The 25,280-nt window shown below is 43.0% G+C and overlaps 1 protein-coding gene across 1 annotated transcript in view; it reads right to left on the minus strand.

The window, feature by feature from the left end:
- Window positions 1-25,092, minus strand: part of Uch-L5 (ubiquitin carboxy-terminal hydrolase L5) — an 82,414-nt gene extending 57,322 nt beyond the window's left edge. Inside the window, exons 1-2 of the mRNA XM_067115635.1 lie at window positions 24,927-25,092; window positions 1,972-2,035 (exon numbers count right to left, since the gene is read on the minus strand). Of these exons, the coding sequence (XP_066971736.1) occupies window positions 1,972-2,035; window positions 24,927-25,005 (143 nt within the window). The 5' untranslated portion in view covers window positions 25,006-25,092. The remainder of the gene's footprint in view (window positions 1-1,971; window positions 2,036-24,926) is intronic.
- Window positions 25,093-25,280: the final 188 nt, after the last annotated feature.

Genomic DNA, 25,280 nt, shown 5'->3' on the forward strand with positions numbered 1-25,280 from the left:
AGGAGAGTTGTTAATCAGCTCAGTGGTCTGGTTAAACTAAGATATACCTAACCACTAAATCAAACTTTATGGTCAAACTTGCACTCAAGACTGGCCATAGCATCGGGATCGGAAGCATGGGAGCTAGGCACGGGAGTAGATAGTGCAATGTTAGGGGGACTGAGGATGGGAGACAAGGCTGGAACAGGGGAAAAAGGAATTGCAAGATCATCAACAACACTAGGCCTAGGTGTAGGTTCTAGACTACAACTTCTACTATCCCTATCAAGCTTATCTATTTGGGATTTCAACACCTTCCACTGTTTATCATCGCAATATTTACATTCATCACAAGTTAGCTCTTTAGAACATATCTGTCCCCTGCATTTTGAACTAACTGTGTGAATATCATTAGTGGCTTTTGTTAACCTGGTCTTACAGCCCTCCTGACAATACCTAATGCTGGAGGAACTTGAGTCCGACATGGTAAATCACAAAATTAGGTATAAAACAATCTAAGCTAAGCTAACAAGCTTGAAGGCTACTTCACCGAATTCTGGAAGCATAGATCTAAAATACCGATGAAATAAAAAAAAGCTGCTGCAAACATTCAATGTTACGTTGAAGGCCGGCAGAAAAGTAGTCACGTTTTCTGCTTTGTTGTTCCAATTTTTCCCTGATAGTGGGTGGGGTAGTCACCTACACAAAAACAATAGAAGAGCTACCGTGATTTATAAAGTTTAAGCTGCCTCGTGAGTGAATAATATAGCTGTGTAATTACTAGGTAAGTTACTTATATGAAAAGCTGGGTTTGTGTTAAAACATATGTAAATTTCTTTTAAATACATAATATTTTTCTTTTTTAGCCCAAACCCATACTCCTATGGAAGTGTCAGACATTTTATGACTGCTTTCTATAACGAAGAAGTTTCACTTCTGTAACTGCAGGATTATGCTACCATAAAGTAAGAAGTTTCTCTTGAAAATTCAATTTTGTTTTTTATATAATCCATCTCATACCAAGCCCTAATATCACCAGAAAAACTGTTAAAGCACATACAACTCACGGGCCTGACTTTTCGCACTACAATAAACTTTCCATGAAGGTATTACTCATACATCCAGAGTGGAGCATGATTCAGATAAAAATATGGTTAGCTACACTCACCTCTTTCCAGAGTGGAAATATACTGATAAAAAAGTCATCTGTCTAGAATGAAAATTGAATACTGTATGTACTATAACTGGCATATGAATGTACAATGGCTAATAAAATAGGTCAGCACAAAACAATACATATACAGTAAACCCCCCGTATTCGCGTTCTCACGATTCGCTGGTTTCTCTGTGGAACATATCTACCCATTATTCGTGGAAAATTCACCAATTTGTGGTATTTTTCACTCAGAAATATTCACTAATTATTGTATTTTCATATAATTTTCATGAATAAATGCACTTTTTGTGATAAAACTATTAAAATACTGTACTCAGGTATAAGCATTTTTACAGGGTTTTTCTTGTGTTTAAACTATCAAAATGGGCAGTTCTAAGTGTTTTTAGATGGGGTTTTAAGTATTCGCTGATTTTAGCTATTCGCAGGGTGGTGTGGTATGCATCCCCCACGAATACAGGGGGCTCCCTGTAGATAACTCTAATTAAAATGACACAAATGCACAGAAATAGTAAACATAGAACCAACATATTCTACCATTCATTAGATGAAGGTAACAGTTAAAAAATAAGAAAATAAAAATATGCTGAACAGCAAGTGAAGAAATGTGATGCCCTCCTACCAACTACCTACCACTAATTTCCCATTACTAATTTGTCACTTAAGAATTCAATTTACTTCAATAGCCTGGGAAGGCATTTACAAAGATATAGTTTGTATATTATATCGTTTGTATATTATTTGAATACATGGAATACTTAAGTCTTTACAGAAGTGCTGTCCAGCAAGAAACAAAATTATTTTCATTAATAACTTACTTCAAGTTGGAAAATGATTCATCATCCAAACTCCACAATTCTTCAACCTGAACACCCTTCACACCTGGAAATTTTATACAATAATTAGGTGAGGAGAAAAATATGAATTCTTTAACTGGGTCCCGTAGACATTTACCTGGAACAATTATATAATAAGCTCAACTGAATTTAATTTTTTTTAGAGAAACATCGGTCTAAATTCTATTGCAACAAATTCACTTGTAGTATAATCCACAGCCAACACCTGCAGTTCTACAAGATATCTGTAGTATATTTACCATGGTATATTAAAAAAAAATATGAAAAGGTATGCACGTTCCATGGAAATGTTGAATTGTACCAAAATGCTTTGTTTGTCTTAAAAATTTATTTTTCTGGAATGTTCAAGGTATTAGTAATACAATGTACTAGTTTGTAATAACAGATAATTCCAAATAATTCTTAAAGTAGATCATTTACAGCTTTTTAAAGACCTGCTAAAGTGGGGGACTAGGAACAAAAACAATCTTATACTTTACTGTTCTGATTAGAGCTATATCATAATGATATCCTATTTCTCCACCTAAAGCACAAAACTGGCCTAATTTTAAACGTACAGTCAACCCTTGTTAAAACTGACCCCTTCAATCCTGATATCGGGAAAGACGGTCACTGATAATGCAAAATATGTAAAAATAAGCCTAAGAAGTTTCCTTTCTATAAACATCTATTATATTCCTTTTCGTTCTCTCTCTTGGTCCTCCTTACAAAATTATTCATGTTTGATTATAAAGGTAAATTGACTGTGCACAACATAATAATTATTATTATTTAAAAGTTTTCAAACTTTTATGAATAAATTAAATGACATTTTAAATAATAAAAATCTTTGTGTGTATATAACCTTATGGACTATGCTCACCATATCTGACTCTATCCTTACAATTTACCTCCGCCTGATGAATCACATTGGCGCATTATCGCCAGTTGTAGTAACAGAGAGAAAACTATTATAAGGAAAATAGAGAAGACTCTACTAAAGATCAATGCAGCTGATGCAGCGATTTCTTTTTTTAATAATAATTGAATTGTAACTACGAAATTTATACTACGTGATATGTATTTTAAACGAACAAATATTCCCTGATCTTTTGAAGAAAATCTTGAGTGCAAAGCTGTCAAACATGTTAAATTAATATGACAGGAAAGGGGAGTGTTGCTGTTAAGTGGGTCAAAGCATTCCTAGGTAATCTCTCTCTCTCTGTCTCTGTCTCTGTCTCCGTAATAATTCATAAATAATTTAACTCTCATAACGTGAGGACAACAATTATCTCTCTCTCTCTCTCGTTTGTAATTAGTGCTCACACATCAACATAAGTGGCTGAATTCTATAATTTTTATCATGTTTTATTCTTCATTTTTCATCTTTTACTGTGAATTTTAATTCAAACGTTTCTATATTGGTTTATTATTCATACTCTTTATAAAAATAATGACATACAGTATATTTATAGGTATATATTAGATATTGCTGGTTTAATCGGACTATTAACTAAGATGGACACCCTGGACTACCTATTAGGCCGCCTTAACGAGGGTCAACTGTACTAACTTAATACAGTACTCAAAACCATGTCTGGTGTCGGATTTGACAAAACTAACAAGATTTTCTTTAGTGGCTCATTCTTGGAATTGAACAAGAATGTAATTCCTTATTTTCAGGTTGAAAAGTCGCAAATATGAAAAAACGCTTGCTTCATGTGAAAAAAAAGTTTCAGAAATTATAGTTTCCTTAGTAGCCTAACCATTTTTGGATGGGTTCACCACACCAATGCCTAATGGTGCAAATTTTATATTCTCCTTGTAAATTTAAAAATATATTAGGAATACAATTCTCCAAATCAGCTTTACTCTCTCATACAATAAGTGTCATTTGCATGGATGTTATCATAAGAACATCTTTGGTACTAAACAATACAAAGGAAATAAAGCAAATATATCTTCTGAATCAGGAGGAAAAAAGAGGAGTCAGTATGAAGTCTTTTCTTAACATCACTGATGTAAAGGAGTGGCCTTTTTTGAAAGACTGTGATGAATCATACAATATTCACAGCTCACTAAAATGCTAGTTTACAACATACAAAAATCAAAAGCATTCAATGTTGAGATCTTGTCACTAAGGCTGGTGTGTATTTCTGGACATGTATGATTCTCTTCCCTGCAAGACAGGCATGCTTCCAATCCAGGAAACTGAGGTTGGTGTAGAACATAATTTGCTTATAAACACATATGAACACTAAGTTCTGAGGCATGGTAAGGTAACTGTATGGCATGATATTTGTTGTGATTAGTCTATACATATACAGTAAACACCCCGTATTCACGTTCTCACAATTCGCAGACTCACGCATTCGCGGGTTTCTCTGTGGAACATATCTACCGATTATCCGTGGAAAATTCGCCCATTCGAGGTATTTTTCACTGAGAAATATTCACTAATTACTGTATTTTCATATCATTTTCATGAATAAATGCACTCTTTGTGATAAAACTATTAAACTACTCAGGTATAAGCATTTTTACAGGGTTTTTCTTGTGTTTAAACTATCAAAAATGGGCAGTTCTGAGTGTTTTTAGAGGGGTTTTAAGTATTCGCGGATTTTAGCTATTTTGCTGGGGGAAACTGTCTTCAGATGGCCTCTGATATATGTTTTACCTAGGCCTAGATAACCATCCTTCTAATTTTCCACAAAAAAAGAAAAATCCTCATTATCATCATCTCTTGGTTAAAAAACATCACTGTACAATATATACAAAGTATGGATGTCTGAAAATTGCTAAACATCAACCAACTTCAATTTTAGTAATTTATTAACGCACGTTAAAACGAAGAATTATTATTATTATTAATGCATAGATCCTACAAGATTTCTCCCAAGAATGTAGACTTAAATTCTCTGTAAAGATTGCTCACAAGTTTACATGGGGAAAACAAGGAGAAATTGCTTAGTGAGATTAGCTGAACACCAAATTGCATTCATGACTGGGTGCCAGTAACAGTGCCGGACATTCTCTAGATCCAATAATTGCACTGGATGTTCTGAAGCCTGTCTTTAAAAATCAAAGTAGCAGCAAAAGGCAAACTGTTGAAGGAGCCTTCATTAGAAAGTTTGATAATACTCTCTGCACTAAGGCCTTTACCTTTAAGGACATCATCACCACCATAGTTTGAGAGGTGAAGCCATTGAAACTGACAGATTTGTAAATTAATTCCTCTGCTTTTGAACAGCTTAAGGGAAATTTCACCGGCAGCCATAAAAACGACATTTTTATGATAAAATAGTTTTATATATACTTACCAAGTACAGTAATTACATAGCTATTAGTTTCTAACCACAGCAACCTAAAAATTCAAAATTCACGTGGCGGGGCTTCTATTGTTTGTGTGTAGGTGACAAGGGTCTGCCCACTTTCCAGGACTGATAAGAACAACTTAGCAGAGAGCTCAATTCGTTTCATGCTCAATGTCCATGCAAGGGGAGGAAGGCAGACTCCAATCATGTACTGTAATTACTTGGTATGTATATATAAGACCTTACTTTATCATAAAAATGTCATTTTATATAAGTAAATTACCAAGTAATTACATAGCTGATTCCACATTGCTAGGAGGTGGGAAAAACAAGGATATATTCTACTCCAAGACATTAAGTAAGTAATGACTTTGAAATAGAAAAGATGCCAGCATTGAATAAATGCTTGTTGTTTTGTTACCTGTTATGAGAGCTGCTGCAGGTGGGTACTGCCTCTGGTTGGCGCTTCTCTCAACTTGTAGTGGGTGTGGCAGTGTAGCCAAGGTTCGCCCCTACATAAGTGGGAACTCTGTAGTGGAGGAAGTACACCATATGCTAACAAAGTTTAAAAAGTGCCCTTACCCTTGGCGTAGACCAGAATAAAAAGATCAACACTATCACCTACACTGCAAAATTAAAACCACAACCCAAACCACTTAAACTACAAACTAATGGGTATTCTAGGTGCCATGTACCGCGAGGCTTCCCACAGACTCAATACCTTATGTCAAAGCAAGGGGATAGCAAAGGAACAGAGTTTTCTATGCTTCCTCTCCCAAACCATGCCAGCCATGGATAAAGATCCAAAAGTGTTAGTTTTCAAACACGGTCTCTATATCCTTGAGGTAGTGTGAGGTGAAGTTAAACTTACATCTCCAGAATGTCAACTGCAGGATCGTAGAGAGAGACATATGTCTAAATGCCATGGAAGTTGTGACTGCCCTAATTTCCTGAGCCTTAACCTTCACTAAAGGAAAACCATCCTCTTGGATCTGAGAGTGAGCTTCAGATATCGAAGTTGTGACTGCCCTAATTTCGTGAGCCTTAACCTTCACAAATGGAAAAGCATCCTCTTGGATCTGAGAGTGAGCTTCAGATATCAACTCTCTCGGAAAGAAGGAAATGACATTTTTCAAAAGAGGACAAACAGGGCTTCTTACAGAGCACCAGAGGTTGCTTGACAGTCCCCTAATCTTCTCCTTCCTATGCAGGTAGTGCCTGAGAGCCCTCACTAAACAAAGGAGCCCCTCTTCTTCCTCGGGACCTAAGACATCCATACGGTTCTTGATGATGAAAGAATGAGGCTAGGGCCTGGAAGGGTCCTCATTTTTAGCAAGGAATCCAAGAGATGAGGAGCAGACTGTCCCCCCTTGCGAAAAGCCCTCTCTTGTCTATTGCCTGCAGCTCATTAATACGTTTGGCCGTAGCCAGTGCCACTAAGAAGAGTGTCTTCTTGGTGAGGTTCCTGAGTGAGGCAGATCAGAGTGGTTTGAAGGAAGGACCTGAGAGCCACTTCAGTTCAATGTCCAAATTCCAAGAGATGCAGACAATGTCCAAATTCCAAGAGATGTAGGCAGAACTCTCTTGTTTATTCGTCTTAAAAGATTTGATTAGGTCACCGATGTCCTGGTTAGAGGACTGATCCATGCCTCTGTGTTTAAATACTGAACTGGACATCAACCTATACCCTTCGATAGTAGATGTCGATCATCTCCTGACGGACCTCAAAAATAGCAAGAAGTTGGCTATTTGACTTACAGTTGTCTCAGAAAGAGAGATGTTACGGCAGCTGCACCATTTTCTGAAAATTGCCAATATGGACTGGTAGAGGATTGCAGAAGACATTCGCCTGCACCTTGCAACTGCTTCTGCAGCCTGTCTCGAAAGCCCTTCAATTTGACGAGGCTCGTGACAGTCTGAAGCCTGTCAGGGCCGGAGCAGACAACCCTTGGTGGAATCTGAGGAAGTGGGGTTGGCTGAGCAGCAACTGTTTTTGTGGAAGGAGTCTTGGAAAATCCACCAACAGCCCAATCAAGTCTGAAAACCACTCCTTGTTTGGCCAAAAGGGGGCAACTAGGGTCACGGAAGTGTTCTGAAGCAACGAAAACTTGCTGATTACCTCCCTGATCAACCCGAAAGTAAGGAAGGCATAAACATCCAGGCCTATCCAGTCCAAAAGTATGGCATCTGTCACCCATGCTAGAGAGTCTGGGACTGGAGAGCAGAAGAGCGGAAGCTGGTGGTTTCTCGAAGTTGTGAAAAGATCTATGGCCGGCCTGCCCCATACCCTCCACAGATCATTGCAGACTAATGGGTCTATGGTCCACTCTGTCAGTAGGACCTGCTTGAGGCGACTTAACTCATCCGTGATCATGTTCATTCTCCCTTGAATGAACAGGGTGGTAAGAGTTACTCTATTCTTTTCCGCCCACAGAAGATCTCTCACTGCCTTGTAGAGAGAGGAGTGGGTGGCCCCCTGTTTGCGAATGTATGACAGTGCAGCTGTGTTGTCTGCATGCACTACCACCTTCTTGCCGCAGATTAGGTTTGAGAAGTCTGAAGGCCCAAGTGAACAGCCTTCAGTTCTTTGACATTGATGTGGGAACTCTGTTGCACTGTTGTCCGTGTTCCAGGGACTTCCTCAGCCAGCCAGAAGAGCACCCTAGCCTAGATCACATAACCACCACCCAAGATCCACTTTGATCCCCAACGTTATAGGGAAGATGAGGAGTCTGGTTGTGTCTTTCTGCACCAGTTCGCTTTGAGGGAGAACTGCAGGGGTCTCATATGCAGCCTGCCTAGCCTCATGAACTGTTCTGCTGATGCCAGGGTCCCTAAACCTCATCCACTGTACAATACTGCTGAGCAGGATGGAAGGGTAAGGAACTGACGGACAGTATGTAGACAGGTGTTGACTCTTTTGGGTGACAGAAAAACCCAAAAAGTCAGTGAGTTCAGGATCATCCCCAAATAGGGAATCTTCTTTGTCAGGTTCATTAGGGATTTCTTTTCGTTGACTATAATGCCCAACTACTGTGTCAGGCAAAGTTTCCCTCAAGTCCTCCGTGCACTTCTCCTCCAATGGAGAAAGGAGGAGCCAGTCATCCAAATACAGGTTGATGTTTATTCTCAGAGGGTGAAGCCAATTCCCGAGAGGAGCAAGGATCGGGTAAATACTTGAAGTGCTGTCGATAGGCTCGAAGCATAGAGCCTGGAACTGTAGTACCCTGCCCTGAAAGCCAAAGTGCAGAATCTTCCTCGAGTCTGGATGAATAGGGGTGTGGAAATAGGCATCTTGCATATCCAGGGTGATCATCCAGTCCACCTGTTGTAATGTGGAACTTTGTCTTCAGAACGAAAGCATTCAGGGCACCGATGTCCAAAACGGGTCTCCAGCCCCGAGGCCTTTGGAACCATGAAAAGGCAGTTGTAAAAACCTTCTGAATGGCAATTTACGACCTCTTCCACCGCCCATTTGAGAATAAGGGATTCAACTTCCCGAGACAGGGCCAAAATCTTCGTGGAGCCTTTTGATTATGCCGTCAAGGTGATCGGAGGTGTTGCTGAGGGAGGAGCTCGCTTGAATGGAATGGCATAGCCCTCCTTGAGTACACTGAATACGCTCCTCTGTGTGCCCATTTGTTCCAAAAATGAAATCTGGCTCCTACTGGGCCGCAAAGGACTAAACTCTCACTTTTAAAGATTGGCTTTGAAGGACAACTTCTTGATGGATTTTGTAGGTCACAAATTGGAGCGAGGTCTTGGTTGAGGTTTTTGTTTCCCTCCACAAAAGGGCTGGGGCTGTAAGGGTGACAACGATCTAGAAGCGAAAGCAGCAGGTTCTCTCGGACATTTGGTGGACTGCACAAGCAAATCGGATGTAGACAACTTCTGCAAGTCTGAAACGATCTCTTTCACTATGACTTGTGGGAAGAGATGAGACTTGTCTAAGGGTGCGAAAAGCAGAGCTGACTTCTGTGTCGGCAAGACTCCTTTTGAGGTCAATGAATACCACAATTCTCTCTTTTTCAATACTCCCATTGAAAAAAAGAGAGGTAAGCTCTGACGAGCCATCTCTCACTGCCCTATCCGCACAAGAAAGCATTCCCAACCAATCAGAGGCAAAATCTTCAGTGAGGTCTGGGCAGTCATTCAATCTTCCTTGCTAGCACTCTGACAAGAATCGAGGAAGCTAAAAATGTCTAAAACCTTAAAAATTATATTTTAATGATAAAATAAAGTTTGTTCAAACTTACCTGGCAGACATATATATAGCTGTATTCTCCGAAGTCCGACAGAATTTCAAAAACTTGCGGCACACGCAGTGGGGTCAGGTGGTTAGTACCCATTCCCGCCGCTGGGAGGCGGGTACCAGGAACCATTCCCATTTTCTGTTCAGATTTTCTAGTGCCACTGTCTCCTGAGGGGAGGTGGGTGGGCACTATGATTATATATATCTGCCAGGTAAGTATGAACAAATTTTATTTTATCATTAAAATATCATTTTGTTCATGAGACTTACCTGTCAGATATATATATAGCTGAATCCCACCATTGGAGGTGGGAAGAGACAGAATAGGATTTAGGAAACAAATATATGTAGGCGACTGACGCCTTGGTTCCTTACCTGTTAGCATAGCTGACTTTGTGGTTACTGTCACCCAAGCCTGCTTCTGCTTTACTAGAGTCTCCAGCAAGGTAGTGACCTATATAGCTGGTGAGTTCTAGATGATCTGTTCACGGGGCGTGACCACAATGGGACTAGATCATAAGACCATACTGTGAGGGCAAAAGGAGCAACGACCAACCACCTGACCGAGCCTATCTAAGTCATTAAACCTAACATAAGCTAACGACTGGGACGTCCACCTCGGTGGCCAACCCAACAACCATAAAACACAAAATCAAGATTAAAAATACTTCCTAACCCCTAAAGGATAGGATGAGTATTGCTCTCTCCCCCAACACTGTGTCTGCGGAAACGTATGGTCCCAGCGAAGAGCAGTCTTCAAATGTCGCGTCTTCACGTCCCACAAGTAAATGAAGCTTAACACTGAATTACTTCGCCAGAAGGTGGTACCCAGAAGATCGCTAAGGACATGTTCTTCTGGAAAGCCACCGAGGTCGCGAATGGCTCTCACTTGTGAGCCTTGACTTTCAGAAGTCTCATGTCGCTGTCTTGGCAGGTAGAATGAGCCTCCTTGATCGTGCTTCTTAAAAAGAATGCCAGAGCATTCTTGGACATCGGCAAGTCCGGCCTTTTGACAGAACACCACAGATTGTCCGACGGGCCTCGACTTCCTTTCATCCTGTCTAGGTAGAATTTGAGAGCCCTGACAGGGCACAGGACTCTCTCTGATTCTTGCCCAAGAATTTCTGCCATACCCTTGATCTCAAAACTCTTGGGCCAAGGGTTAGAAGGATTTTCGTTTTGGCAAGAAACAAGGGCTTAGGGAGCATACGGCATTATGCCCTCTAAAGCCTATGTGCTTGCTGATGGCTTGAACTTCACTAACTCTCTTAGCCGTCGCCAGAGCAGTTAGGAAAATAGCCTTCCTTGTCACATTCTTGAGAGATGTCGAATGAAGAGGTTCAAAATGTATCCGACATCAAAAATTTCAGGACGACATCCAGGTTCCAGGAAGGCGTCCTCGGCTGAGGTACCTTAGCAGTCTCAAAGGACCTCAAGAGATCGTGAAGATCCTTGTTGTCGGCTAAGTCTAGACCTCTATGTCTGAAGACTGCCGACAGCATACTTCTATATCCTTTAATTGTCGAGACTGCCAGCTTTTCCTTCTCCCTAAGATGAAAAGGAAGTCTGCTATTTGTGGCACAGAGGTCGTGGTTGAGGAAATCCCCTTGCTTCTGCACCATTTCCTAAAAATTGGCCCACTTTGATTGGTACACCACATTGGAGGAGGGTCTCCTGGCGCTGGCGATAGCCCTTGCCACTGCTCTTGAAAAACCCTCGCTCTCGCCAACTTTCGAGATAGTCTGAATGCAGTCAGACTCAGAGCGGGAGGTTTTTGTGGTACCTTTCGAAGTGGGGCTGCCTGAGCAGATCGACTCTCAGGGGAAGTGTTCTTGGGAAGTCCACCAGGAAGGCCACGACCTCTGTGAACCACTCTGCCGCTGGCCAAAAGGGGGAGATCAACGTCATCCTCGTCCCTTCCGACGCTGCGAACTTCCTGATGACCTCTCCCAGAATCTTGAAGGGAGGAAAGGCGTGAGAGATCCATTCCTTCCAGTCCCAGAGGAGGGCATCTACTGCTAACTGCTCCTGGATCTAGTATGGGAGAGCAGTATAGAGGAAGCCTCTTTGTCCTGGACGTCGCAAAGAGATCCACCAGGGACGCCCCCATAACCTCCACAGCTCCTGACACACCTCCTCGTGAAGGGTCCACTCGGTCGGCAGAAGTTGATGCTGCCGACTGAGAAGGTCCACGCGGACATTCTCCACTCCTGCCATGAACCTCGTGAGAATCGTGATCCCCGAGCATGGGCCCAAAGCAGGATTTCCTTCGCTAAGACAAACAGGGACCAGGAGCGAGTTCCCCCTATTTCTTGAGGTATGCCAGGCTGTGGTGTTGTCCAAGTTTACCTGTATCATTCGGCCTGATACTTGGCTCTCGAAGAATTGCAGGGCCAGCAGAATAGCCCTAATTCTTTGAGATTGATGTGCCAGGACACCTGTTCCCCTCTCCAGGTGCCTGACACTTCCTCCCCCCTAGTGTTGCTCCCCATCCCTCCCTGGACGTGCCGGAAAACAACACTAGGTCGGGGCTCTGAAGGTGTAGAGAAACCCTTCTGCCAACCTTGAGGGGTCGAGCCACCACCTCAGGTGATCCTTGACAGACGGAGAGATCCTCAGGGTCTCCTCTAGATCCTCCTTGTCTATCCAGTTTTCCGCCAGGAAAAACTGGAGCGGTCTGAGATGCAGTCTTCCCAGGGAAACAAACTTCTCCAGCGAGGAAATGGTCCCCAGCAAACTCATCCATTCCCTCACCGAGCATGTTTCCTTCCCCAGGAAGGATGAGACTTTTCCTAAGCATTGCTGCTGTCGTTCCTGGGACGGAAAAGCTTGAAAAGCCACTGAATCCATCTGAATCCCCAGATACACGATGGACTGCGTCGGGATCAGATTGGACTTTTCTACGTTTACTAGAAGTCCTAGGGACTTCGTCAACTCCAAAGTCAATTTCAGGTTCTCCAGACACTTTGACTGCGAAGAGGCTCGAATGAGCCAATCGTCCAGGTAAAGCGAGATTCGTATGCCCACTAAGTGAAGCCATTTCGCCACATTCTTCATGATGATCGTGAAGATCATGGGGCTGTGCTGAGACCGAAGCAAAGAGCTCTGAATTGGAACACCCGTCCCCCCAGTACAAACCTCAGGTACTTCCTTGACTGGGGATGTATGGGGACATGAAAGTAGGCGCCCTGAAGGTCCAGAGAGACCATCCTATCTCCTGGTCTTAATGCTCCTAGAACAGACTGGGACGTCTCCATCTTGAACTTCTCCTTCACCATGAAGCGGTTCAGTCTGCTGACATCTAGGACTGGTCTCCATCCTCCCGACTGTTTCGGAACTAAGAACAGTCGGTTGTAGAACCCTGGGGAGTCCAGCTCCAGGACTTGCTCCACAGCTCTTTTCTCGAGCATTTGCACTAATAGATCTAAAAGGATCTGTTGCTTCTCTTGATGGTAGGAGGGCGACAGATCCCCTGGGCGACGTGCACAGAGGTGGCGTGTCGAGAAAGGGATCTTGTATCCTCTCTCGATAACTTCGAGGGACCAGGTGTCCGCCCCTCTTGCTCTCCAGGCTCCCGCAAAATGAAAGAAGCCTGGCTCCTACAGGTGTCTGGAGGCACTGCAAGTCACTTCTTGCCCCTAGATTTAGGCGGGGCTCCGCCTCTGGAAAACCTCTTCCTCGGGAGACGATCTAGAGGAAGAAGCTCCTCCATGAAAGGGCTTCTTCTTCCTGGAGGTCTGACCTGGACGAAGACGTCAAAGGGACTGAAGGGCGTCTTGACGAGTGGGTCAAGAGGTCTTGAGTGGCCTTCTCCTTCAAGCTGGCGGCGAGATCCTTGATCAAGGACTGGGGAAGAGATGGCTTGACAAAGGGGCGAACAATAATTCTGCCCTCTGCGACGGAGAAACTGACTTTGCTGTAAAGTTGCAGTACAAGGCCCTCTTCTTCAAGAGGCCCATACAAAAGTGGGAAGCCAGTTCCTCCGAGCCATCCCTGACGGCCTTGTCCATGCAGTTCAACACGCTGGACAGCTCCCCCAGGCTGATCGAGTCGGGACTTCTAATCTTGACGTCTACAGCCCCCAAACACCAGTCCAGGAAATTGAAGACCTCCATGGTTCGAAAGAGTCCCTTCAAATGGTGATCCGTCTCCGACATAGTCCATGACACTTTGGCTGCAGACAGGATGGGACCTTCTGGAAGCGTCGACAAGGCTGGCGAAAGTCTCCTGGGATGACGAAGGAACTCTTAGAGCTGACGTCCTCTCCGGTCTCATACCACATACCTGCCTTGCCTGCTCAGCTTGGACGGAGGCAGGGCAAAAGAAGTCTTGCCTTGGGTCTTCCTTTCCTCCATCCAGGTGTTAACCTTTCTTGAAGTCCTTCTTCGTCGCCAGAGAAGAAGTCATCTTAACAAACCCGGCGCTCTCCTCGTCTTGGAAGAAGCTAACTGAGAAGGAGAGAGAGAGAGGAGCCGAGGGTTTAAACTTGTCGCCAAACAAGTCCTTGAGAAGACCGGCTAACACCTGGTAGTCGGAAGACGAGGAAGCAGGAGGCTGCTCAAGGTCTGCAGGCTCCAACTCGCCAGAGACTTCTCCTCTTCAATGGGAGAAACCAGAGAGTCACCCAAGACCTTTGGGAGAACAAAGGCCTTGAGGTCCAACACGAAGATGGGATCTTCTTTTCCCAGCAGTCTTTGATTGCTCTGAAGCGCCACGTCGAGCAACCAAAGAGGCGTCCTGTCGAGCGCCCTGTCGAGAGCATGTGCCCAGCCGAGCGCCCAGCCAAAAACGGCCCATGCCGAGCGCCCAGCCGAAAGGCCCTGCACGGCAGCGAGAGGAGCATTCTGACGAGCAGCTACAGAAGCGCCCAGGATAGCGTCATGACGATGGCGATCCAGCGAGCGGTGAGCACGACTGGGAGACGAAGCAGGTGATGGTGAAGAAGAAACAGGAGCAGGAGAAGGGGACTTCCTGGACCTCTTGACAGGCAGCCTCAAGTCCTTGAGTCGACGACGTGGCTCTGCTTCCCTCTCAGCAAGGAGAGAAGCCAACTGACGCTGCATGTCCAGCAGAATCCTCTTGGACGGAGAGGTCTCCTTCTCGGGGGAAGAGCTGATCCTGTGAGAAGACGAGGGGCGAGGGGACGCCTTCTTCCTCCTCACCGGAGCTAAAACAGCTCTCTCCCTGGAGCGACTGGGGCGCTCAAAAACTTCCTCTTCTGAAGACGTCCTGGTCCTCTTCTGTGGCGGGAAAGCGTCAAACACTCAGAAGAAGACGAAAGACGCTTGAGAAAGAGGACGTGAAGCGTCCTCTTCTCAAAGCTCCTCTTCAGAGGGGCGAGAGTCCTTCCGAGAGTTCCACCCCTTGCGGGGGAGGACGCCTCGGAGGACGAGAAGCAGTCCTTCAGGATACGTGCACGAGCACGATCCTTGGCAGCCTGGGAAGCGACAACAGGTCCTGCCGGGGATGCCAGATCGGTGGGAAGCCCCGTAACCCTCTTGCGGCTTTCGACATGCCCTCTCCCTGAGTCCTGGGAGTCTGACAGAGGTCCAGGCCTAGAAGCGTTATGGGGCCGATCTGACGCCCCCTCCACAACACTAGGGGATCACTACACTTAACAGCACTTTGAAGAGAAATCACTTTGTTTCCAGAGCACGGATGGTGTTCATAATCTCCATCAGGGCCAAACCCCCCGCAGACACAACCTCAGCGCCCGAAGGCAAAACCACAGGGACAGGTGATACTAAGTCTACAATAGGGTTATCAGGAGAGGAATTAATACCCTGACTCTTACTAGCACTCCTGGAGGAAGACCTCCTGATCCTATCACGCACCAACTTTGCGAACATAGGCATCATACACCTTCCAGCTTGCATCCGCAAAGTCTCACACTCCTTGCAGCGATCATTTATCAAACAAACATGCCCCTACACCTCATGCATACAGTGTGAGGATCTACCGAAGCCTTCAGTAGCCTCACCTTACACTCATTCACACAACATACTCTGAAAGCTAGCAGAACTAGATCCAGACATCATCCATAGAGCAATCAAAAGCAAATCCAAAAACAGTCCACAAAAAGCGTATGCCAATCCACAATCCAAAGTCAAAACCAAAAGTCAAATAGAATACTTAAGTGGAAAATAACGCAAGTTAACGAAATCCAAAGACGGAGGTACTGAAAACAGATGTTGACAGTACCGGCGACAGAGAAAATCTGAATAGAAAATGGGAATGGTTCCTGATACCCACCTCCCAGCGGCGGGAATGAGTACTAACCACCTGGCCCACTGTGTGTGCCGTGAGTTTTGAAATTCTGTCGGATTTCGGAGAATACAGCTATATATATATCTGACAGGTAAGTCTCATGAACAAAATATTCTTTATAAGGTGATCCAGTTCGGGGGAGAAAAACATCACTTTGGCCACAGTAACAGCCTTTCTGCAAGCCGAATCCACTAGGCCAGAGAAGCCCCCTTGGGAGGAAGCAGAAACTCCCAAAGAAGGAGCTTCCCTGGTGGCATATGAAGAATATCTCATCTTCATTAGTTTGCTTGGCAGAAAAGCGAATGTTGCTTTGCCTTGTTCTCTCTTAGAGGCCAGCCAATCATGCACTTCTCGGAGAGCATTCTTCAAGGAAGATAAATACAGTATAACTTAGGCAGCTTAGAACCTCGGAAAACTGTTTCCTCATAAGGAAGGAAGAAGCTGGAGAAGTAGGAGCAGCAGGAACAAAGAAATCCGGGAAACTATCCAGGAGAAATCTCAAAAGGGACAAGTAAGCTGAAGAGGGCACCGAATTCTGAAAAACCTTCTCCTCCTCTGAAGAATAGAGGGTAAAGACTTGTCTTTAGTCTTGGGGACTGCTGGGGTTTTCTTTAAGAACCTTTTAAGTTTCGTCACCTGGTGCTTGAACGGAGCGAACAACTGATCATCTTGAGCCGACGGCAATGGCTGCAGAGTAGTGGGAGGCACCAGGCACTCGGAAGCTGGTGCCACATATTTGGCTTGGAGTAAGTCAGGTGTTTTGGGCCATTGTGCAGCAAAACACGACGCTCAGGACTGTCTCCCAAAGAACGACGAGGGTGAGCTGAAGAAGAAGTAGGCTGATGCAAAAAGCTGCAGTAAGCCTGCAGGCTAACCTCCCTGCACTTAACTGCTAGAGGTGAGCAGTCCTCAACATCACATGCCTCTTAAGCGGACATGATGAAGTATGGTAACAGTACAAACGGTTCTTGTCAGGGCTGGAAGCTTCTGACTCTGAAGAAAGCCGATGCACTGAAATGCCTTTCCAGTGGCATTTAGTCGCAGCCTGGGAACAAATAACAGACCCAACAGAGGGGTCGACTGCTGGTGGGCAAGCCCCACCAGCCTCCCTTGGACCTCGTTATGTCTTCTCCCTGGTGAGGGGGAGCGGGACAGTGACCTTTGTCTAGGAGCACTGGTGGGATGGACAGCCACCTCCTCAACATGCAAAACACTGTCACTTTCACTGCACTACCACTTTGTAAATTCTTCTCCAGCAGAGCTCTAATTGTGGACCCCATTCCACAATAGTATTGGATAATAACAAAAACTTATGATCGAACCTTGATTCGAGGGTGGTAATTGCACTGACAGCGGAATCATAGGAACCTGGATCAGGAGTATGTGGTAAAGTAGGAGGACTAAGGATGGGAGACACAGGAGGAATTGAAGGAATAATACCTTTAATATCCACTAGACTAAGAAAAGGAGTAGATTCTGCACTAGCCCTATTCTCAGCCTTAATGGCTGCCTTCCTTTTTCTGTCCCTCTCAAGTTTCTCTCATGGGATTTTAAAGTCTTCCACTTCTTATCCTCCCAATCGTGACACTCCAAGCATGTATTATCTTGACTACATTCCTGCCCCCTACATTTACTACACTTTGTGTGTGAATCATATGAAAACTGTTAATCTAGTTTTACAACCTTCTGAACAGAAGCAAACGCTAGAAGCACTGGAACCTGACATGTTAACTAAAGACAATCCTACAGTTAACCACAATCAGACAACTAATGATTGAAAGCCACAACAACAAAAAATTATGAATACTTCACCAAAATTCGGGTAAAAAATATCTGAAAAGACAATGAAGTAGCTGCGGTAAACTTCCGATGTTCGTCGGAAGCCAGCAGGAAACAAATTGGGATCTCCACTAAGATGGTCCTCTCAGTCCCAGAAAGTGGGTGGGGCCTTGTCACCTACACACAAACAATACAGCAGCCTTGGAGGATAATTTTGAATTTTTAGGCTGCCGTGCTTAGGTAACCAATAGCTATGTACTGTAATTACTTGGTAAGCTACTTATATAAAATTACTGGTTATCAGTGGGCCTGGCACTGCTGTCACAAAAGATGAGTTGTAGTTTGGGAGGTTAAAATATAAAAGAGAATGGTCGTTGTCAAGCAAATGGGAGTTTGGTGGTATAGAAAGTATTTTGTCACTGTTCAAAGGACCAGTCAAGGGATATTGCCACGTGTGTTACTGTATCAATAAAGGCATGAGCGTAAATCAGTGATGAATGAAGTGGTTACAATAATTCAACCACTGAGGGGTTATGTACACCTGACTTTTAATCATTCAAAGGACTTTCTGGATCCTGTTACATGTACACTGTACCAAGAACATTAAACACTTGTGGCAAGTCAAGAGTTAACCTACATTCTCTCTGAGCCAAGAAAAAATATTTCAGGCATGTGTATCAATATATCAACATATCAAACAAAAAAAAGATCAAGATGGGGTATTACTTAGAAAGGAGGAAGACATTGTGAAGAGATGGAAAGAATATTTTGAACAGCTGTTAAATGAAGAAAATAATAGACTAATAGGAGGGGATGGGCAGGTGAACATTGGCATGGTGATGAGGTTTTCTAACCAGAGGTGCTGGATGCACTGAAGAAGATGAAGAATGGGAAGGCAACTGGACCAGACATGATACCTGTAGAGGCATGGAAGGCATTAGGGGATGAAGGAGTGGATATACTTTATGATCTTATGATAAAGATCCTTGAGCAGGAAAGGATACCAAATGAGTGGCGTGGGAGTATACTGATCCCAGTCTTCAAAGGGAAAGGAGATGTCCAAGAGTGTGGCAATTATAGGGGTATTAAACTAATGTCCCACACTTTGAAGATACCGGAAAGGGTGATAGATGCCAGACTAAGAGAAGTAGAAATAGGTAAAGAGCAGATGGGATTTATGAAGGGAAGGGGAAGTATATTTTGTCTGAGACAACTAATGGAGAAATTTGGGGAAAAACAAAGGTACCTACATATGGTATTCATTGACCTTGAAAAGGCCTATGACCGAGTCCCGAGACAAGAGGTATGGAGGAGCCTGAGGGAGAGGATGGTGCCAGAGAGGTACGTGTGATTGATACAGGAGATGTACCGGAATGTATTTACCAGAGTGAGGAGCAGTGTTGGGGAGATGGAGGGTTCTGAGGTGAGAGTAGGATTACACCAGGGGTCAGCTCTTAGCCCATTTATCTTTAACATAGTGATGGACGTTATCATAGAGGAAGTAAGGGAGGCAGTACCGTGGAACATATTGTATGCGGATGATATTGTCCTTATGCAGAGAGCAGGGAGGATCTGGAAATGAAATTGGAAAGGTGGAGACAAGTACTGGAGGACAGAGGAATGAGAATAAACAGATCTAAGACAGAATATGTGTGTACCACCATTGAGGGGGGGTTATAGGGAAAGTATTCAGCTTGGGGGAGAACCAATAAAGAGTTGGTAATTTTAAGTATTTGGGATCCTTTGTTAATGCTGGAGGAAGTATGGAAGAACAAGTAAAACACTGTGTACAGGCAGGCTGGAACAACTGGAGAGCAGCTTCCAGAGTTCTTTGTGACAAAAGAGTACCGCTGAGGTTAAAAGCAAAATTTCTTAAGACGGTGGTAAGAACAGCAATGATGTATGGCACGGAAACAGCAAGCTTGAGAAAGGCAGAGGAGGAGAAGATGGATGTGGTAGAAATAAGAATGCTTAGGTGGATGGCTGGGGTGATGAGAGAGGATAGGATCCGAAATGATTACATTAGGGGGTCGACCAAGGTTGGTGGAAACATCAAAGAAAGTGCAGGAGGGGAGGCTGAGATGGTATGGACACCTGCTGAGGAGAGATGAGGACCATGCTGGTAGACATACTATGGGGATGGAGGTCCAGGGAAGAAAAAGAAGAGGGAGACCAAGAAAGAGATGGAAGGACTGTGTGAGGGGAGACCTGCGTGAGAAGGGAATTGATGAAGCAGAAGCGCAGGATAGAAATAGATGGAAAAGGCGACCCCATATAAAAATGGGAACAAGCTGGGAAGAAGTATCAATATATCTTCATCAACAAGGTTTAACCTCAACAGAACGCATACCTTAATGACTTAGAATTAAAACCATACCAATAAATTCACCAGCAACAGAGGGAGGGATGGCCAGTAAGAGGCCACTAAGTATGGGAACAGTGCAAGACCCTTAAGATGATACAAATGAACCCCAGATGCTGCATAAATTTTGACCTGAACTGCCAAAACCTCAATTTCCACATGCGGTGGGCATAGGGCATTTAGAAGGTCAGCGGTCACTTTACTGGCTTAATCTTAAGTCACTATCTACTTAAAGAACTATAATGCTCATACTACCATTGTGATAGGACATCATGGAAAGCCAAAGCAGAAAATAGAGTAAATGACAGGTTGCAGGAAAAACCATAAACATGGGATTAGCATTAAGGGAACATTTAAAAGGCTAGATAAATGTGGCTACTCTGCTTTTTCTACAAGGCCACACCCTAATGATCTTATAGTGTATTTAACAAACTATAGATCAGGATATTTTGTGGGAAAACTAGCTAAGGACTCACACCCTCGGTCAGATTAGATCAAGATGCATACCTGTATTTTCCTCAGCCTTATGATGCTCTAGGTCAGGTTAGGTGGGGCAGGGGGGTATCCAACAGTGACAAAGCAAAGATCAAGCACCATAGGTTAGGTTAGATTAAAATACACCTGTGTCACTGCTGCTGGGACACTTCCATACCCAAGAAGTTTTCTGATGATTAGGGTAACCAACTTTTTTGCCACAAGTAGATACTGGCTTCTGTATGCCGCACTCTTGAGTCTCCTTAATATCTATATGAAAGCCATACTAAAACCTATCCCAAATTTACTGTTACCGAGATATTTACTGTCTTATGTTTTAACATTTATTCCCATAGAGCTGGTATTAAACATAAGTGCTTATAATTTATCAATTGTAATGTTTATGTACATGAACCACTGTGCATTTCAGGGCCGTGTCTAATAGATTTTCGTCAATAAAATCTTATCCTGAGCATTGGACATGGATCGTATTTTGGGAATAGCCCTTTGAGGCCACAGCCTAATTGGCAAAAATTTGAAGTGATGTCTAATGTTGATAATTAAGGCACTTGCTGGAGTAAGTCAGAGAAATTTAAAGGGAAACTTAGCTAAATCTAGCAGGCTCATATATAAAGGCTGGTGAAACGTCATTACTGAAGACCCTCCCACTCATTGATACTGTAGTATGATGTACTTTACTAGACACCCCGCCCATATTTTTTTTGAATGAAGTAGTAGTAATAGTTGTAGTATATGGAATTCTTACATTGTTTCACCCACTCAAACACCTACCCTACATACTCTCTCTCTCATCTTTTCAGTGAGTCATGTCTCTAAGTAGAGTACAATAAAGGAATGGACATCCAAGGAGAATATTTATTGTATAATACAGTTCCATGGTGCAATTCACGTTTCCTTTACCTTGAGATGTGCACCAAGTCTTACAGTAACACTGTGAAAACCATTATTACCCTGGAGTTTCTGTTGCTTCATATTGTCTCCTCAGAAGTTCCGGATCACCTGACACTAATATTTGTTGTAGGGTTGTTGAGTGGCTATCAGTGAGTCCATGTATTCCAGGTTTTATCTATTTCTCTACTTTTTTATGGATTTGAAGTTAATTCTTTCAATTTTCAGTTCTTTTGATTATTTCATTTACAATGTTTATTATATATATATTTCATTTAATCATAACTACATTCTATTGCTGAATGATACTCTTAATTCATAGTCCAAGCGCATATTACAGGTTTAGCCATAAATTTATAGTGAGCTGCCATTACCATAAATTCTATAATCCACTAATCCATTGATTATACTGAAATTTATTGAAACTCAAGAAAATATGAAATAAAAAAAAGCAAATATTGTAATGTCAAATTATGTAAAAGGATATGCTATTGCTTGTTTAAGATTAAGCCAGCCTTGTGTGAATCAGGGTCTTGCGCTTTGAGCAGACCACAAGTGAAAAACTTTTGGTGGAAAGAGAAAATAAAATTTACATAATTATCGCATATCCTGCTCAAGGAACTGCTTATTTTACAAGAGGGTCAAATACTTGTGTTTCTACGATCATTATCATACTACTGGTAACCGTGCTATTATCTGATATACAGTAGTTTACATCAGAATTGGCCTCTCTCTCTGGGTGCTTACTAAATTTAGCTAAATTTCCCTTTTAATTTCTTTGATTTACTTTGATAAGTGCCTTAATCCACGTTAGACATCCCTACATATTTTTGCCAATTAGGCTGTGGCTTCAAATACCCATTTCCATAATAAGATCCATATCCGATGCTTTGTCAAGATTTTATAACGAAAATCTATTAGACACGCCCTGCAAATTTAGGCCTACCCTTAGTTTAACATAATTCAGTGATTGCATTTGAGATTTATGCATTTTTTACCTTTCTCACTGGTGCATTGCATTTGTTTTCGGTTTTCATCCTACCCAAAAATCCTGGGTGAAAAATGAAGTCCACCACTGGCTAAGTTATTATTTGAATGTAGGAAGCAAGGAAAATGTAAAAAAATCAGTAGTTTCCACAAACAAGAATAACTAGAAGGAAATTACAAAAAAACTCAAGACATTTTTCACTACAATACCAAATCTCAATATTGGAGCACTTTTGCTTTGTTCTTAAGTCTCCCTCACATACTAAATACTTAAAACATACTAAAATCTATGGCAAACACTGTTAATGAGACATTTATTCAGACATTAACCATCTTTACTTATGGCTCAACATTATGCCCTTGAGGCTGTACTAGGCCTAAACATGGCATTCAAGTTAGTGGGGCTGGTACTAAAGGAAAAATTTACCATTCAGACAGCCTAGGCTGACCATAGCTGGAAAATTAGGATATGGTTCACATAGCCTACTTGTCTTGGAATTACAGTATTAACTATTAGCAAGACCACTACTGTAACATTAATGCTCTGGCATGCTCCATTTCCCTGATGTAACCTATGCAAATGCATAATGCTAGCCCACAACCAAACTGGTAGCAAATGCAGAGTAGGGGGTCAGGGCTACTGCAGGCCAAGTAGGCATTTCAGAGGGAATAGCCTATAATGAAAGTTGGCTTACCTTTACCAAACCTAATCTTTGCCCCCTGGAGAGATTGCACCCCTGTTGAGTCCCCAGTAATTTGTATTTCACTGATCTGCATTCTACCCCTTAGTTATGCCTATGAATTAGATAAGTAGCCTAAGTCTAGAAGTAATTCCCAGTTTGCTAAAACTGAAGACTACTAGGCTACTGTGGCCTGGTTCCCGCCATTCAACGATAGTAATATATTTAGTGCCTCTTGCTTTTGTTTTATGTTTATGCCTTTGGATTGTGTATGGTATTTGACGTCCTTGATGTTTTTACACTCATCCCCAAGGGGCTGGTGCCAGACATGGTTTCCATTTGGCACATAACCTAACATCTACCAAACCAGAGGGATATAGTAATAGTCTTCAGCCTTATACCCAGTTTACCATAAACCAGGCCAAACAGCCTAAACGTAGTTATGCTGGGCCACATTGTAGTCCAGCCTGGAATGGTTAGGCTACACGGCAGCTTAGTCCATGTTGAAAATAGGAGTAGGCCTAGGCCAGGTTAGCCTATGTTCCTACAGTATGCCTAACTAGCCTAGCCTAGGTTATCCGAGACAGGATTTGACCTACCACATTGACCTCAGGTAATTGCAAAAAGCCAACTCTTACGAAGAAAAACCTTGGAAAAGTAACTCTATTTAACCCGATTTGGACCAACAAATTCCTACTAGGCCACTGGTGTCATCACCCCCAGCACCAAGCTCCAAAAGTCATTTATAGACTTAAGGATTTCAGGCACAGCATACATGCCAAGCACTGGGCCAACAAAGATCATTCATCGCTGAAACGGAAATTGACAGTAAAAAGGTCTGAAAGATGTAACAGCAGGAAAGCCTGGCAGTTGTAATATGAATCAATTTTAGGAGAGGGCGGAAAGTAAGACAGAAGGAAAAAATATGAACTGAGGTACAGTAAAAGGAGCAAAGGTATTATGTTATTTGCCAATATGAAGTTGTAACTACATTTTTTAAAAGAGCTCACCATCAAATTACGACTTCATAAGACAGTTACCAGCCCCCGCCCCTCCATAATAATTTTGAAAATGGTAATTCTATATATTAGCTCCATGCCTGTTTTTACCTTTTCAACTGGTTTTTCTACACTTTTAGGGGTTCTGTATACTGGTGGTGCATCTGTTTGTTGTCGGCCAAATGGAATGTCCCTTCGCCATGTTTAGTACTGGCCCAGGGGGAAGGGAACCCATACGTTAACAAGTTATTGCACTTGCCGGACAGGATATGAACCGTTCAAAACAGATGTACAGTGCTCTGTCTTGTGAAGATCACGTTATGGAAACCCTTGTTGGATGGACTTCGAGGGTTAATTACAGGTTAATTAGACTCGAGCGCCAAAAATGAAAGGTAAATTCATAATTAGCAACCAAAAAACTGTAGAAAAAGTCAAGTTACAGTGCCGTCGGCGACGCGGAGCTACCCTATAGTTCTACCAAAAAGAGCTCTTCATCAAATTACGACTTATAAGGTAAGACAATACCAGCCCCAACCCCTCCATAACTAATATGGCAAAACTGAAACCAGTAAACACCCCAGGGTTACGTGGTATCATTTTATATTGGCAACTTATAAAATTTTACCGGAACGAAAGGGGTTGCAGCTAGGGGCCGAAGGGACGCTGCAAAGAACCTTAAGCAATGCTTACATTGCGCTGCATGAGGAGGGATATGGGTGAGGTGGGGCTGGGGGAAGAAAATGCAAGGAATAGAAACAGATGGAGAAAGTTGACTCGAGCGGTCGACCCTCCCTGCTATACAGTGGGATTAATAAGGTCGCAAGAAGAAGAAGAAGAAGACATTGCACTGCATGAAATGCACTGACGGCAATAACCCCCTACGGAGCAAAAGCCATTTGGATTTTCGCTGCTTACCAAATCTATTGATGAGGTCTGTGAACACTCCCGGGTCACTCTCTATCAAACACCAATTGCCTGCGTCGGACACCACCATGATGACGGAACGCTTTCCTCAATATACGGCTGTAAACAATGAAGTACCGACGAAGTCGACTACACAAGAAACATCAGACGCTGAAAGCTGTGGGATTAAGTACACTAAACATCAACGAAAACCTGGACAGTTAGTCCGAATCTTGGGCGTTTGTGAATATGGGATGATGAATAATGCTTCTCCTGTTCACGTTCGTTGACCTGACTATAAAAGTACAGTATTTCTCAGTATGTTACTACCTTATACTTGCATGTGTGTGTTTTATTTAGAGAATT

This window comes from Macrobrachium rosenbergii, chromosome 13, assembly GCF_040412425.1.
Source record: "Macrobrachium rosenbergii isolate ZJJX-2024 chromosome 13, ASM4041242v1, whole genome shotgun sequence".
Lineage (NCBI taxonomy): Eukaryota > Metazoa > Arthropoda > Malacostraca > Decapoda > Palaemonidae > Macrobrachium > Macrobrachium rosenbergii.